We start from the raw sequence: 17,843 nt of genomic DNA, 5'->3' as shown, positions 1-17,843 counted from the left end.
AGCAATACGGCCAGTGTGAACCTTTTCGGGATGTTTCTTTTCAATAAAATCAGTCACTTTCTGATAATACCTCAAGATTTCCTTTATCGAGCGAGATCCTTCCACGACGAAGCAAACATGCGAACTGAGACCAATGAACAGAAGTGAATAAAAAATGGCACTGCGAACTAATGTAACGTTGTATGGTGAGTTTTTGTTCGTATCGTGGAGCAAAAATATGTTCGAATTTCATGTCGTATCCTGAAAATTTCGTATGCTGGGGCGTTCGTATCCTGAGGTACCACTGTATTGTAAATTTTTATAGTAAGTTTTTAAAAAGCAAAGATGGTCAATACTCCAATCACTCAATTTGATTCTTACTTTAGTAATGAAAAGTCCTGCTACCGAGAATGCTCTTTCCGATTCAATTGATGTGAGTGGAATTGTCATTAATGCATTTAAGAGAAGACAGATGTTATGTGTTTTTCACCTGTAGCCTCAAAGATTTCTAGTTCGTTTTCGAAATTGTAATACTTCTTTTGCCCTCTAGTAGTCTTGATTTGTCTACCTTGGCTTCTTTAATAGAAACATCAAGCTTATGAACCAATAATTCAGCAGTTCATTTGTCTTTAATAATCAGGTTTATAAAGAAAAACATCATACTCATTTGTATCCTTGCCCAATTTGCACAACCTGGCATTACAGTTATTGAAGCTACTGGGCATGGTTAAAAATTAAGACAGCATAAGCACAATTATTCCAGATATTACAGGTTCTGATAAAGAATTTTCAGAGTCCTGTCACAAATAAGCTACATATTGATTATTGACCATTTGTGACATGCCATAACAAGCAAAAATTTAAAAAACTAATAAGTAGGTTTAAAATTAATAGAGTAAATACAAATGTGTTCTGACAGTTTATGAGTTAATTATACTTTCTATTTGCAAAATTTCCTCAACCTTAACACAAAATAAGAAAAAAATGAAATTTTAAGAAATTTGTGGGATTTCCTGGAATGAGAATTTCCAGGATTACAAAAACAACCGGAATCCCATTTGAGAAACCTACTGGATAAGGTAAAACAATGATAAAAATGTAATTTTATCATTTTATTTTTTATTATTTTAATCTTATTATTTTACCTAGTCAATGTACTTTTACTGTAGATTTGGTGAATAGTATTCAATTTTCTTTAAGTACAAAAAGTTCTTGGAACAGCCAGTACTACTTTTTAGTAGTACTGGCTCTTCCAAGATACTTTAGAGGTACTTTAGCAATTTTACTTGGTACCAATAGAGGTACTTTAACAATTTTACTTGGTGTAAATAAGAATTTTGTGTATTTGGAAGAGCCAGTACTACTTTTTAGTAGAACTGGCTCTTCCAAATACACAAAATTCTTATTTACACCAAGTAAAATTGTTAAAGTACCTCTATTCAATGCTATCAAGGAATATGTATCAGTCCAAACTTTACAAAAGTTTGTACACTGATATTTCCAGACTTGTAGAAGATATTTCCACAGGGAAAAATTTAGTTCCAAAACACATCACAATGAAAAGTGCAAGAAGTAGAAAAAAATATCTTCGTTATGCTATTGTATGTACAGTACATAACCATATCTATATATGTACAGTAGAGCATCAATTATCTGACTCAATTGGGGACTCAGGTTGGTTGGATAACTGAAAAAATCAGATAACCGAAAAAAATGAAAAAAGTACATTATCAGTATAGTATATTAGTATATCCCATATAATTAGTATATTGCTATTAACCAACTTTGCGTTGAATTTTCATCGATGTTAAACCTAACAAATTTTTTTTTTAAATAATAATTGTCGCTATTGTATCATTAAAAATTATTTTAAAATTATTTTATTGCTCACAAAACAAACAACCACTCATAATTAGAAAATTAAGTCTCGTTTAAATACTGGCCTCTCTTCAATGGTCGAGCCAATGTTGCCAGCTAAAACACGCAAAAATTTAACAAAAATAATATTAAAGTAGCCAAGACATAGCCAAATATTGTAGTGTCACATCACTAGCGGACATTCGAAATTTGCCGACTAGAACAGCAGCATTGTCATTCCTAGTACATTTGTACTTTTCAGGTACATTTTGCCCTTTCGAGTACATTGAAAGTACACTTAGATTTTTTGTACATTTTAAGTACATTATAATATTTCAGTACCATTTATGGTACAAAATAATATTTCATGCCTTCACGAAAAAATGCAAAAAATTAGTTTAATAAAGTCTCACTACTGTCACTGCTTGCTAATTTGATTTATTCAATCACAACATACACATGGTGTATGTTGGTCGACATCAACCAAGGTTATATTCTAGGACCTTGGACACCAACAACATGCAAATGTTATAACTCAGTGGTCCTCTTTCACTCGTGTCACATTCTCACAAGGATCTTGACAAAATTTTTCATGCCACGCAGTCAAAACAATTCAACTCTGTCAAACAAAAATATTGGACAGNAAAAAAATATAGTTCTGGCATAAACAATGTTAAATTTTAACTGACTTAATTTTGCGAACGCAACTTTTTTATTTATATAAGTATCTTAAGGTCAGTTTTTTGCGCTAATGTTGCTAATGCACCATTTGAGCGAAAAAAAAAAATTGTTAAGGAAAAATTTTCTGTTAGCGAACCCTTTGTTAAATATTTCGAATATCACCACTGCACTGAAGTACAAATAGTTCACGAAAATAATAATTTTTGTGAACTATTAGTACCTAAGTATGTAAAAATTTATTACATTTCATGTTGTACGAGGGTTTTACCCATTTCTCGAACCGTGTCAGAGTGAATCCGTGCTATAAAAGTGCCGTGTTATACGGGGGTTACCTGTATTACTGTTTTATTGTGTGTGCTAGTGTGCAATAATTTTCAGGAAAATTTTGCATCCTATAAATATTCTGTATCCTGGTAGTATCAGACATCATACATGAGATATAATGATAATCACTCTACATCTAATAACATTGTTCCTTGCTGAGGTTTGAAAATAATTTAGGAATGTTCCCTAAATTTTTGCATACACCTTGCATGTTAAAGAACAGTGCTTCTTTATAAATGTTCTAGGACTTTTCCCAGATATGAACATTCCTGGTTTTTTTCAGATTCTTAAGTAAATTTTTTACATTCAAGAACTTTATATATACATACAGACAGACAGACACAAACTCCACTAACCCAATTAGTTTAAAATCAGATTATCTGTAAACTTTGTAAATTACAAATTATCAGGCAGTTTATAAAAGTAATTGGGTTAGTGAGCCTGATAATTTGGCAGATCATTTGACTTTATTTCAAGAGTTTTTCCCAGATTTCAGGACCTGTGGAAACCCAGATAAGCTTACTAAATCTCAATGTGCTTTTTATTTTTTATTTTTTTAAGTACAGTAGAGCATCGATTATCCGACTCAATTGGGGACTGGGGTTGGTTGGATAACTGAAAAGTCGGATAACCGAAAAGTGTGAAAAAATCCATTATTAGTGTATTATATCTCATGTAATTAGTATATTGCTGTTAACCTACTTCGCGTTGAATTTTCCTCCATGTTAAGCCTATCAAATACAGTAGAGTGTCGATTTTCCGAAAGTCAATCATCCGAAAGAATTCCAGTCGACAAATTTAAATTTTCGCCAGTGCTGTGGCGCTTCAATCTTTGGCTATGTCTTGGGCTACTCAAATATTTTACGTTTTTGATACTAAATTAACATCTGAAGTATAATTTTTTATTGTTTTTATATTTTTCAATATATTCATTTTGTCTGTACAAAATAAAAAAATACTTTTTAACGATACAATAGTTTTTGTTAGGCTTAACATCGACGAAAATTCAACGCGAAGCGACACGCAACGGAGANTGGCATGAAAAATTTTGTCAAGATCCTTGTGAGAATGTGACACGAGTGAAAGAGGACCACTGAGTTATAACATTTGCATGTTGTTGGTGTCCAAGGTCCTAGAATATAACCTTGGTTGATGTCGACCAACATACACCATGTGTATGTTGTGATTGAATAAATCAAATTAGCAAGCAGTGACAGTAGTGAGACTTTATTAAACTAATTTTTTGCATTTTTTCGTGAAGGCATGAAATATTATTTTGTACCATAAATGGTACTGAAATATTATAATGTACTTAAAATGTACAAAAAATCTAAGTGTACTTTCAATGTACTCGAAAGGGCAAAATGTACCTGAAAAGTACAAATGTACTAGGAATGACAATGCTGCTGTTCTAGTCGGCAAATTTCGAATGTCCGCTAGTGATGTGACACTACAATATTTGGCTATGTCTTGGCTACTTTAATATTATTTTTGTTAAATTTTTGCGTGTTTTAGCTGGCAACATTGGCTCGACCATTGAAGAGAGGCCAGTATTTAAACGAGACTTAATTTTCTAATTATGAGTGGTTGTTTGTTTTGTGAGCAATAAAATAATTTTAAAATAATTTTTAATGATACAATAGCGACAATTATTATTTAAAAAAAAAATTTGTTAGGTTTAACATCGATGAAAATTCAACGCAAAGTTGGTTAATAGCAATATACTAATTATATGGGATATACTAATATACTATACTGATAATGTACTTTTTTCATTTTTTTCGGTTATCTGATTTTTTCAGTTATCCAACCAACCTGAGTCCCCAATTGAGTCAGATAATTGATGCTCTACTGTACATATATAGATATGGTTATGTACTGTACATACAATAGCATAACGAAGATATTTTTTTCTACTTCTTGCACTTTTCATTGTGATGTGTTTTGGAACTAAATTTTTCCCTGTGGAAATATCTTCTACAAGTCTGGAAATATCAGTGTACAAACTTTTGTAAAGTTTGGACTGATACATATTCCTTGATAGCATTGAATAGAGGTACTTTAACAATTTTACTTGGTGTAAATAAGAATTTTGTGTATTTGGAAGAGCCAGTTCTACTAAAAAGTAGTACTGGCTCTTCCAAATACACAAAATTCTTATTTACACCAAGTAAAATTGTTAAAGTACCTCTATTCAATGCTATCAAGGAATATGTATCAGTCCAAACTTTACAAAAGTTTGTACACTGATATTTCCAGACTTGTAGAAGATATTTCCACAGGGAAAAATTTAGTTCCAAAACACATCACAATGAAAAGTGCAAGAAGTAGAAAAAAATATCTTCGTTATGCTATTGTATGTACAGTACATAACCATATCTATATATGTACAGTAGAGCATCAATTATCTGACTCAATTGGGGACTCAGGTTGGTTGGATAACTGAAAAAATCAGATAACCGAAAAAAATGAAAAAAGTACATTATCAGTATAGTATATTAGTATATCCCATATAATTAGTATATTGCTATTAACCAACTTTGCGTTGAATTTTCATCGATGTTAAACCTAACAAATTTTTTTTTTAAATAATAATTGTCGCTATTGTATCATTAAAAATTATTTTAAAATTATTTTATTGCTCACAAAACAAACAACCACTCATAATTAGAAAATTAAGTCTCGTTTAAATACTGGCCTCTCTTCAATGGTCGAGCCAATGTTGCCAGCTAAAACACGCAAAAATTTAACAAAAATAATATTAAAGTAGCCAAGACATAGCCAAATATTGTAGTGTCACATCACTAGCGGACATTCGAAATTTGCCGACTAGAACAGCAGCATTGTCATTCCTAGTACATTTGTACTTTTCAGGTACATTTTGCCCTTTCGAGTACATTGAAAGTACACTTAGATTTTTTGTACATTTTAAGTACATTATAATATTTCAGTACCATTTATGGTACAAAATAATATTTCATGCCTTCACGAAAAAATGCAAAAAATTAGTTTAATAAAGTCTCACTACTGTCACTGCTTGCTAATTTGATTTATTCAATCACAACATACACATGGTGTATGTTGGTCGACATCAACCAAGGTTATATTCTAGGACCTTGGACACCAACAACATGCAAATGTTATAACTCAGTGGTCCTCTTTCACTCGTGTCACATTCTCACAAGGATCTTGACAAAATTTTTCATGCCACACAGTCAAAACAATTCAACTCTGTCAAACAAAAATATTGGACAGATAAGGAAATCAATGATTTTAAACTTTTGTTATCAATAATATCAAAATAGCCGTTAAGTCAGAGTCGAATTATTACATAAAATAGTTTTGAAATTGTACAGTACAAATAATATAAATACTTTTATATTATTTTCTACCACTATAATTTAGACGGCCAGATGGCTGAGCAATCAAGGTGGCAGCCTACCACTCTGGGAAACCTGGGATCGAATCCGGACTGGGTCAAAGAATCCCCAGGAATTTTTTGGGTGATGGTCCATTTGGATTTGTCAAGCCCTGTCCCTCACCACCCAATCGCCCCATTGTGGGCCTGGCCAAACCCATAATGGGCCTGCTTTAAGAGGCCCTCTTAGTGCTCACAGGGCGGAAAGAGTAAAAAGAAAAAAACTATTATAATTTAATTATGAACTTCAATTTTAGTAACCTTGGTAAAACAAATAACTTTTTTTAATCTGAATCTGTCCACATATTTAACTTATAATTTTTTTTCCCATCACTATAATATTTTTAAAAAATCAACTTTTAATGCTGTATTTAAAAAAAAACCATAGAAACTTTTTCATAAAATCTTTTTATGAAATATTTAATTTTAAAGTATTCATATTTAACAAAGTATTCATGAATATGAATTTGAAATAAGTACAAAAATTGAGTATGATGGTATATTAATATTAAAAGTAACCAACCATAGAAATAGTACATTTTTTGAAGGAGCTTCAGTATGTTTTGAAATTTCATTGTGGCAATGCTGTAGAATGGTCGGTTAACCAATGTGACGGTTAATCGGGGTAAGATAATCGATGCTCTACCGTACATAGAATATGCTATATACACAGCATATGTCTAATACACACATTCTATGATCAATTCCAGAGTACAAACTACATATGGCATGTGAAATACAATTCATATTATCACAGATCAGCAGCAATGCTCATGACTGTGCTTGAATGCACCTTTTTTTTTGCCAAGTTCTTTAATGAAAATAATGCCAATGCTGTAAGGATGCTTCAAGAGTTTGACATCTTAACCTTTCAGCAGTAAGTTAGTCAGGTATGGTGCTATCCCTATGTAGTGGAGAATAAACGTGGGAAATTTTTTAAAGTATTTTTCCACGCATTATTTTTCATTACCATTTCGGTAAAAGATTTTGAAAACAGTTATGTCTAGTAAAAAAAGTCTTTTTTTTATTGTTACATAATTCCTTTTTATGTGAATTTTTTTTTGCAGTAGTTTTTGGCGATATCTGCAAAAGAATGTTGGTGTATCTGTCCTTCATCACTGCTACATGATCGCCCTTGACGGATATATTCGTTGGTCACTGCTGAGTAGTTAAGAAACTATAGCAAGGTTTTTTGAATTTCTAGTAACACCATAAGTCCCACAGTGGTGAGTTTTGGAAGTAAATTTTTCCCCAAGGAAATCTCTTCCAAATGTCCAGAAATGTTAGCATACAAAATTTGGTTGAGTTTAGACTGCTACATCCAGACAGTATTAAGTAGAGGTGATTTAATTATAATCATACTGTATATTATGCTCTCAAAGTTCATTAAGTAATGTAATTATCAATCTTCTCAACTAATGTTTATTGAAATGTAAATTTTTAAAGTATATTTCTGTTGTAGCTTCAAACTGGAATGAAGAAACTCAGTGTGTAAAACTGCACTCACTGATTGTTTTGATTCCAATGACCGGAAATTAAAATCCAAATTAAAGATAGCAGTTTTATTAGCATTTGTGAAGTATCTAAGGAAAATATTTTTAATAATTCAATTAGTTAATACCACTATTCAAATAGTTTTGATTTTGAAATAGTATAAAAGAACTATATTTTATTTTTTGTTGTTAAAAGCAGTACAAACACACACCTATGCATTGTATAAATATGCATTTAGATTTAAAATATTTTTTGTCTACCCACATATTACAGATAACATATTAATATCTTAAATATGTATTATTTTAAAATGATAAAAAAATATGCTTTAATAATTTTATTTTATTTCAAGCCAAAATAATAATTACCACATTAGATTTGAATGCATCTATAAATTTAAATTTATATATGCATTTATAAAGAACAAAACTTGATTGCTCCAATATGCATTACATATGCTATTTGAATTAATTTTTAACATATTAAATGTAAGGTTGCATTTTGCTGATATTGTCAATGTTAAAATAGTAAAATATCATCTCAGAATTATTATAACACTATCATATCACTACTACCGAAATTATATTAGAATACCTTCATATAAAATGCTCAGTTCATTGATAAACTATTAACTTAACAACAGAAAAATAAGTTTCTCTCTCAATTACTTTTCATTCAACAGAAATGACTCCTATTATAGCATTTTTTTGTTCTTTGTCTTCCAGTTTTGTAATAGAAATAACTCATCACTCATCCTTTAACAGTCTGGTCAAGAAAATTAATTGGTTGATGGTAATATTTCCTGATAACTAAACAATTATTTTTGCAAGATACTTGTAAATCAGAAAATAATAAAATAAAATGTTCAAATTAACTAGTATTTGATTGTTTAACTGCTTTTCATAGCATTACTTTGTGAAAATACTACTTACAAAGTTAGCTATCTTTAGTCTGTGGCATTATAAACATAAATAGCACAGATCTATTATTTAACACTCTATAACATTTTTATAACATTTAAATATATCAGTAAATATCTATTTAATGATATACTAAAATGAAAATATATATACTGTAAATACAAATATTTGATATATACCAAAATAAATTATAGATAAAGCACTTTCAAAAAAATATAACTTTATAATTATTTAGAAACTTAGTTATGAATTTACTTACATTATCAAGAACTTAAGATGGAAAAAATAAATTATCAGATAACAGATTTGAATCATCAATCCAAAATTTTAAAGTACAAAACTCTGCCAACTTAAAGTTAACTCTTGGCCAAATTTTATAAAGAATTTTTATAAAATCAACTATAAAATTCAAAATTAATTTGTATTTACTTCCTTGTTAGATTAACTATGAAAGACAAATTAGCTGGAAATAAATAGATTAATATACTAAAAAAGTAAGTTTTAGTTCATATATTACTGATTTGTATTAATTAAAGTCTATTTTCTATTCCTGTATTTTAAAAAAAATTAATCACAATTAATATAAATATGTTGTATTAATTAAAGAAAATACACACATAATTTTATGAAATTTAATCCATAATTTAATGTGTAAAATTTATTTAAGAAACTATCAGTGAAATAATTACTTGGTTTAATCTCTTCAAAAAGACATATAGCAAATTAAAGTATTTTTAAAATATATCTTGTAGGATTCGTTACATCTCAAAAACTCTACTAACAATATTTTTTATTGGCTTAGTAACCAAAATAGCTGTAATATTTAACATATGTTTGTAAATATTCTTTGTACTGAAATTTTTTTTAAATTAATATTTATTACTATGTTATTATATACCTCACATTTAACGAAAAAAAATTTTTGGAAAAAATAGATAAAAATTTGTGTTAGCAAAAATTATATAGTAAGCGATCAACAAAGTTCGTTTAGGGGAAAAAAATCAATCCTTGAACAAAGGACTGAAAATCTATCCAGCTGATTTTAAAGGCCGATTCTTTTTAAGGTCATAATTTAAACAAAAAAAGAATGGTTTATAAATAGCATCGTAATAAAAGGATTTGAATTCTTAGAACATTTTAATAAAAAGAATATCCTTTTTGTTCAATAGGTGGGGATACCAGCTGATAATAGTCTGAGGTTGAGACTATCTCTTTGTTACAGAGAGGTTGTTACTTCATTGTATTTCTCTGAAAGAAACAACTAATTCTGACCTCAATTCACTTAAACCTAATTGATTGACCTAAATCCGTCGAACATACTCCAAGTTAGTTTTTAACAATTAATACATATAAAAAAGCGACTTACTAGCTGTCGTTTGGAAAGCTTGGTGTTTTGGGGGACTCAAACTGATTCAGATGACAGTAAAGGACATCAAAGCAAAATATACACATTTCCACACACGCGACCATACCGTTTTTGTATAAAGTTGGCTGGTAGGTACGTGGATGCACGATGGACCCGTTACAACACTGACTACCATGATTATTAAGTTTCTGCTTCTTCGCCCCGCAACAACCAGCAGCCATGACTCCCGAGCCCCACTCGACCGACCGCCGAGTGCAACCCCTGGTGGACGAAAACATCTTCTCTGAATGACGTCATTCAAAAAATTCCCTTTAAATACTACTGCGGATGAAACTCCGGTAGCATACGCCAATTAGAAAACGCCCTCTGAAATATCTTTACTTCAAAAATTAAAACTTGTGACAAATGAAATATATTTTACACATAAATTTATGGAAAAACTGTACAATAATTAGTTTATTTTTTAATAATATTTATAACAAATACTGATAGATATTTTATTGAAACAGTAATACTGTAAACTGCATACGTCAAAGATGAATAAATAATGAAATAATATTTTATTATAATTAACACTAATATAGCTTATATTTATTTATATCTATTTATAGTTTGTTTAAAATAAGAAATATTTTTTTTCTAATTTGAAAAAATTATATAATTTTCATTCAAGATATTTCCATGCTTTTTGTATTGTATTTTATTACAGTATTTTTAATAACTTCGCTAATTGAAGAATAACAATTAAAAATTAAATGGATATGACACAGTATTTCGCTTTCATTATAAGGAGATATGATTATTTTTAGTGGTTATATTTGACCGAAGCTAAAACATTATTCATATAATAAATAATTTAAAACATAAGATATATATCGTGTTTGTTTAAAATAGTTTATCTTTGTATTCAAATGTTAATTTATTTGATTTAAATTTAAATATGAGAGTTCCTTCGTTAAAATGTTCCATTTTGAAAAGATGGGTTCGAATTCGGTTACACTTTAAGATGGCCTATTGTATTAGATTGAAAGCGTTTGTGTTTGTTTAATGAAACGTTTCTCAACAACAGAAGATGGTTTTGATAGTTAAGTATACGCTATAATCGATTTAATTATCAGTAGCGTTCGGTGACATTTGATAATAGGGAAAACGTGTTTCTGTAAGAAGCCGACTTCCAGGGGCAATCAGTTAATTGCGCGTCAGTGATGATCTAGGGCAGGGGTGGCCAACCTTTTCAGGAAGCGAGTCAAATTTCAGAAATAATATTTTCTGCCGGGCCGTGCACCTAATTTTTTTTTTTTTTAATTAAAGTAAACAAGCAAGCATGCTACAGCTTTAATCACATCGTCGCTTCCCAGTAGGTGAAATCGTGGTCAAACACTTGCCTGGTTTAATGTAAAAAAAACACAAAAAATAGGTATATTTATTTTTTTGGAGAAAATAAAACATAACCGAGAATCAAACATATTTATTAGACAATTTAAAAATATTTAAAAGTGAGACATCTGACTGTTTTACAGAACTAAATGCATCAAAATTGATCTCCACTGATGTCGCTACACGCAAACAGTTTTCCAAATGAACATCAGTAATTTATGATCTCACTTGTGATTTGATGTACTTCATGCGACTAAAAAGCTGTTCACACGCATAAGTGTTTCCAAATAGCGAAACCATCGACAGAGCATGTTTGTAAAACGCAGGATATTTATCCTTGTTTAAATACGTTTCATAGAACTCTTCCAAACCAACTTGATGGAATTTCTCCAACGTTTCAGGGTTTACTTACTTATAGAATCGATATGGTAGACAGGCTACTTGGTTAAAGTAGTTTGAACTGTAATTATAAATATGTTAAATATGTATTTTAACGTCGATTGCAAAATCTCCTCAGATGCATTGGCGATAACGAAAACTACACAATAAAACGAAACTACAGAATAACACGAAACTTTGTCAAGCTGGACTGAAAGTAGTTATGGGTATGAGCCCGATAGCATTCCGAGCTTCCCGAAAACGCCGAAGACCACAGAACATATATAGCTGAAGTTGAAGTCTCATATTAAATTTTATCAACACCTAGCGTCGGACAAAAAACTAAGTAACCTTGAGTGTCAAATAGCGGGATATTTCAAATAGCTAAAAATCTATGAATTTTTCCAAAAATGAGAGATATTTCAAATTTCTCTTAGCTACAATTTAAAAAAAAATGATACGAATAACTCATGACGTAATGTTCTTTTGGTGATTAGTTAACCATTACGTTAACATTTACGTTCATTTGACCTAGCTCCGCGGGCCGAAACATGACTCCCGGCGGGCCACATGCGGCCCGTGGGCCTCGTGTTGGCCACCCCTGATCTAGGGTCCATTCGTATTCGTTTGTTCGATAAGCCAGTAAAAACCTTAGACTTTTCTAAATGTATTTTTAATATCACAATTACATTCCGAATCGCTAGCCAAGATTTAAGGGCTACAATTAAAAATAAAATAATACAAACTTACTTGGTGAAATAAAATGTGGTGGATGTACCGGTACATACCTGGTACAAAATATTCTTCAATTGTATGAATATACTTTTCAAGAAAATTATAATTAAATAAAGCTTTGTAAAGAAACGTACATAAAAATGACATAAAATATTATTTTCTTTTTAAATATTAAAACAATCCACTTAGTCAAATAGCGCCTTACCAGTAGCTAATGGATGGAATCAAAGACGATCTTGGTAGATGTGCAGTGCGTGCATGCATGCCAAATCCCGAGGGTGCCGATACCGGTTAATGTCAAATGCCTCTTGTCGCATCACTAGTATACCTCAAAGGACGCGACAGGGTTGTTGTAGATTTTAAACGTTTCTCGCCTTAGCTGTAAAAATCTAAATTTGTTAAACTTAATAGTCATTTGTTTTCTAACTAATTCGTTTTAGGACCAGGTGTCCACGGAAATTTAAAAAATTTACTTTTCAGTCTCTCTCATTGAACTAAAAAATTTCTGTTTTTATTACATCTAATATTACGAAGAAATCAGTCCCCACTGTACTCGGCTAAAGATTGATTCGGGAATATTACTTAAAAGATTAAGCTTTTAAGTAATATTCCCGCTCTTTCAGCAGGGTTTTATTTATGTCCCTACTTCCCTAATCTCTTAATTATTTAACTACTTCTTAAGTAGAAATAAGTTGAAACCGGTTACTTTGTACTTGAATATTTGTAGTCTTGGGAAAGAAGTGTAAAAAAAACAAAATTTTTATCACAAACGGATACATAAATCGTAAATTTAAGGAAAATAAATTCTAGAGCTTTTTTTGTACCTCGTGCGATTCATTGATTAGATTTAGTTGTAAATGATGCTGCCAAAGTAACAGTTAATTTTTTAACATTGTACAAGAACTGTATACGTTTTTTTCTACATCCCCTTATAGATGGTACAGTACTGTACATAAGAGATCATAATATGAGTAGTTTAACATTGAAATCCGTAAGTAATATAAGATGAAAGTACGGAATAAAAGCAGAAAAAATATGTCAAATATTTTAATGGATTTTTTTAAACTTCTATCAAGTTTACAGAACTATCGTAAAAACATAACCCAACCGATTGGAGTTTACTGGTAAGTTATAAATCTACTCGTGATTTATTTAAACAATAGAAATCTTATCGTTTTTTTTTCTCACGTAGTATAGAAATTTGTAATAAGATATATAATGTAGTTATAATAAAATATTAATTTTAATTAATTTAAAGTACATTAAAATATGAAAATAATTGCACAATATGTATTTATATTTTAGAAAATACAAGGAAAGCGGCACTTTCACCGCTTCCAAAGAGGGCACGCCACTGGTTAAGTTATAAATCTACTCCCGGTTCACATAATGGGAGAGGGCGGCCAGATATCTAGCTGGCAGGCGGCTAGCAGCCCAGAACCGGTGCTGGATAGAATCATTGGAAGCGTTGTATGTGTAGCTTACACCGATAGGTTGATGCTCTGTAAAGCGCATGCGCATATGCCTATAATCTGTCTGTTTTCACCAATCAAATATTTTCGTCGTGGAAGCTGTCCCGTATTTGACAACACGGCGCTTCCATTGGAAATATCCATATACGAATTTATATACGAATATACCAGTGTTTTTCAACCGGGTGCCGCGGCACCTTAGGGTGCCACGGCGCCACGATTGGAGTGTCGCAAAGTTTAGAGCATTAAGGCATTTTCTTGGAAATTTACTTAAGTGTAGTTCAAGATAACTCATTGTCAGTTCTATTTTGCTACGAGATATCTAGTAAGCAAAGAAACTATGACTAATCACATGTTAATGTAATGTTCTACGCTACGTGTACGCGCGACTTGTCACGAGTTCTCCCAAACCACATTGCTTGGCCTTCACGTTTCCAGTCCCAGTACCGGGCCAACCACCAGAGAAGAACGACGTGGACACTTGTGACTTGTATATACTTTAAAAAGCGTTGCATTGTACTTTGAAAAGCGTGTGGTTTCAATCACAAAGTAGGTGCATATTACAGTATTTTCATAGTATTCAAAAGCAATGATGACAAATAAACAATTGTTATCATTTTTTTAATTTAAATTTTTTAAATTGATATGAAAAAGATAAGAAAAAAATAATGAAATATTTATTTTATATATGCATCAAAATAGTATAAAAAAAACTTAACAAAAATTGTTTATCAATAAAATGATAATATAAAATGATGATATATTTGATGATAAAACTGTATTTAAAAAACAATAGCGAGACTATTATTTTACATGTAGGTATTTCGACAAAATTCAATGGACTTAAATTTTGATTTTGAACACGTAGAAACACTTTTGCGTCGCGCGTAATAATATTTGTTATATCAAAAAATTTATCTGACCCATTAGTCCCTCTCCCTTATTCAGATTCTAGATCCGCCGCTGGTCAAGGGTGTCACGATTTTTTATTTTTCAATTAGGGGTGCCACTGAATGAAAAAGGTTGAAAAATACTGCATTAGCCACTCGTAGGGAGCTATTTGACTAAGTGGATTGTTTTAATATTTAAAAAGAAAATAATATTTTATGTTATTTTTATGTACAGTACGTTTCTTTACAAAGCTATATTTAATTATGATTTTCTTTAAAAGTATATTAATACAATTGAAGAATATTTTGTACNTTTTTATGTACGTTTCTTCACAAAACTATATTTAATTATAATTTTTTTTAAAAGTATATTCATACAATTGAAGAATATTTTGTACCAGGTATGTACAGTACAGTACATCTACCACACATTTTATTTCACCAAGTACAGTAAGTTTTTATTATTTTATTTTTAATTATAGTCCTTAAATCTTGGCTAGCGACTCGGAATGTAATTGTGATATTAAAAATACATTTAGAGAAGTCTATGGTTTTTACTGGCTTATCGAACAAATGATACGAATGGACCCTAGACTATCACTGACGCGCAATTAACTGATTGCCCCTGGATGTCTGCTTCTTATAGAAACACAGCTTCCTTATCATCAAATGTCACGGAGCGCTACTGATTGAAGGTAAGTTTGGAAATTTTTTCATTAGTAAATAACACTTGTACAAATGAAACACTTCCAATAATAGTTGAACATTTGATAAGTTTATAAAAAAAATTGAATTCTTATTTTCCATTACTTAACACTGAACAATATGATTGGATTAGAAACTTATTCATGGAAGCTTCAAGTGATTTTGGTTTAACATTAACAGAAGAAGAAGAATTGGCAGCTATATCCACTGATCGTGGATTGATGATTAAACATAAGGAATTGTCTCATGAAGACTTTTGGATTTCTATAAAAGAAGAATATGTGGCGATATCTAAAAAAGCTTTGAACATTTTACTACAATTTTCAACATCTTATTTATGTGAATTAGGATTTTCTACCTTCAACACAATTAAGAGTACAAAAAAGGAAATCTTTAATGTAATGACAAGGAAATGAGAGAGCAGCCGGATGCAGCCCACCACTCTGGGGACTCGGGCTCGAATCCAACCGCGTCGAAAAATCTCCCAGGAATTTTTCGGGGGTGGTCAGTTCGGATATGTCGAGCCCCGTCCCTCACCACCCGGCAGCCCCATTGTGGGCCTGGCCGAACCCATAATGGGTTTGCAAAAAGAGGCCCTCTTAGGCCAAGACTCCACTAGCATAAAAACCTTCGCCGTAAAAACTTTTAATCACGTGGCCTATTTGCGTTTGCATCTGAATTGCGATGGAGGTACCGCTAGCGATGTTTTTACGGCGACGGTACTATCGAAGTTATAAAGACAATGATTATATTCTACAAGTTTTCTTCTGTACTATAATTACAAATGTAGTAAAAATAATATCTTTACTTTCATATATTTACTTTTATTATCGCATTATTAAGATAATATACAGCACTTATTAAGCTTAGCTTTTTTCATTATCTACTCCTCTTAATTGAAGGATTTTCCTTTGGCCGTCCGTAAGGCGTGATTTAGGCATTATTATAATCGGAATACTTCTTGTCGTAGATACACGAATACTTTCGGATGTTTTCGATAAATCTTTCAAGATCTATTCTAGAGTAGCCACGAGCAGAATCGGTAGATTAACTGGTTTTTCGAATAATAGTTCAAACTTAGCTAGAGACAATATTTGCTGCTAGTTGGCGCCACTGTCAGCAGGGGAGCGTTGCTCTTGCTAGGTATATACTGAAGTCAGTGATTTTGACCTATAATAATTGTTTTTTTTTAGCTACATAAAAATGCCAACGTGCTTTGTGCCAGGATATAAGTCATCGAACGAAAAGAAACATTTTATTTCGTGTTCCTAGCGATAAGATTGAGGAGTGGATGCGATGCATTTCACCAGACGGCAAGATGCTAACAAATAAATGTTACGTTTGTGACGTACATTTTGCGAGTAGATTTATTTAAAAAACCTTCTCCCATGTTATAAATGGAGAGAAAGTAGAAATTCCACGAGATCGCTGGGCATTAACGTCGGATGCATATCCATCAAACTTCCCTAATTGTCCTAAATACAGTGGTGATATTCGAAATATTTAACAAAGGGTTCGCTAACAAAAAAATTTTTCCTTAAACACCTTAAACCTTAAGCCCGCGATATCTCGGGCAAGTTACATAGCGTTACATAAAACTCAGGCGTTTGGACCCACTACAATTTTTGGTTTTTTTGGATTTTTGGAATGTTTTTTAAGTCTTCAAATTTTTTCAAAAATTTTTTCCCGCGCGAAAAAAATTATCGCGATTTCAATTTACCTTTAATGACACACGTTTCACGCTTAATTGCTTTTTTATTGTTTTTTAATGGGAGTTTGATATCAAATTTCATTCATCGTTCTAAAGTTGTAGTGTACAAATTTTCCTTCGGTAAAGTTATTTAAAGCTAGTTTCTGATGTCAAAAACGACCTCCGATAGTTTTTAAATTTTTTTAATTAATAGATTTTATTATATATAAGTTTAATTAAGTCGGGGGGTCGGAAATCGCAATAAAAATTTTAATTTTTTAAAAATATACGGCCAGCTAGTATTCACCCTACTATAAACCCATCGCCTCCCGAGACTTCTATGAGAACGTCCCGGGAAATCCAACTCCAGCTGTGATCAAGGTCATCCAGCTGTTTAAACAATGACTCATCAGCGTCAGATTTCACAGAAAGACAAGACAAAGGAAAATAAAATCTGAAGCTTTTTCTTCAGAATTAACGCATTTCTTTCGTTTTTTCAGTTTTAAGTATTTTTTATGTTTAATTACATTAATATCAAAAATTGCTAGAGTCCCAAG

At 31.2% G+C, this 17,843-nt stretch overlaps 1 protein-coding gene across 1 annotated transcript in view; it reads right to left on the bottom strand.

The window, feature by feature from the left end:
* Positions 1-10,377, bottom strand: part of LOC111622394 (AMMECR1-like protein) — a 78,459-nt gene extending 68,082 nt beyond the window's left edge. The window contains exon 1 of the mRNA XM_023364766.1: positions 10,040-10,377. Coding sequence (XP_023220534.1) covers positions 10,040-10,317 — 278 coding nt within the window. The 5' untranslated portion in view covers positions 10,318-10,377. The remainder of the gene's footprint in view (positions 1-10,039) is intronic.
* Between the last annotated feature and the right edge of the window lie 7,466 nt (positions 10,378-17,843).

The sequence above is a fragment of the Centruroides sculpturatus genome, unplaced genomic scaffold (genome assembly GCF_000671375.1).
Source record: "Centruroides sculpturatus isolate CEXI.00-Female unplaced genomic scaffold, Cexi_2.0 scaffold7, whole genome shotgun sequence".
Classification (NCBI taxonomy): Eukaryota; Metazoa; Arthropoda; class Arachnida; order Scorpiones; family Buthidae; genus Centruroides; species Centruroides sculpturatus.
The sequence above is the reverse complement of the archived record's forward strand: the minus strand, read 5'-3'. Positions and strand labels throughout refer to the sequence as shown.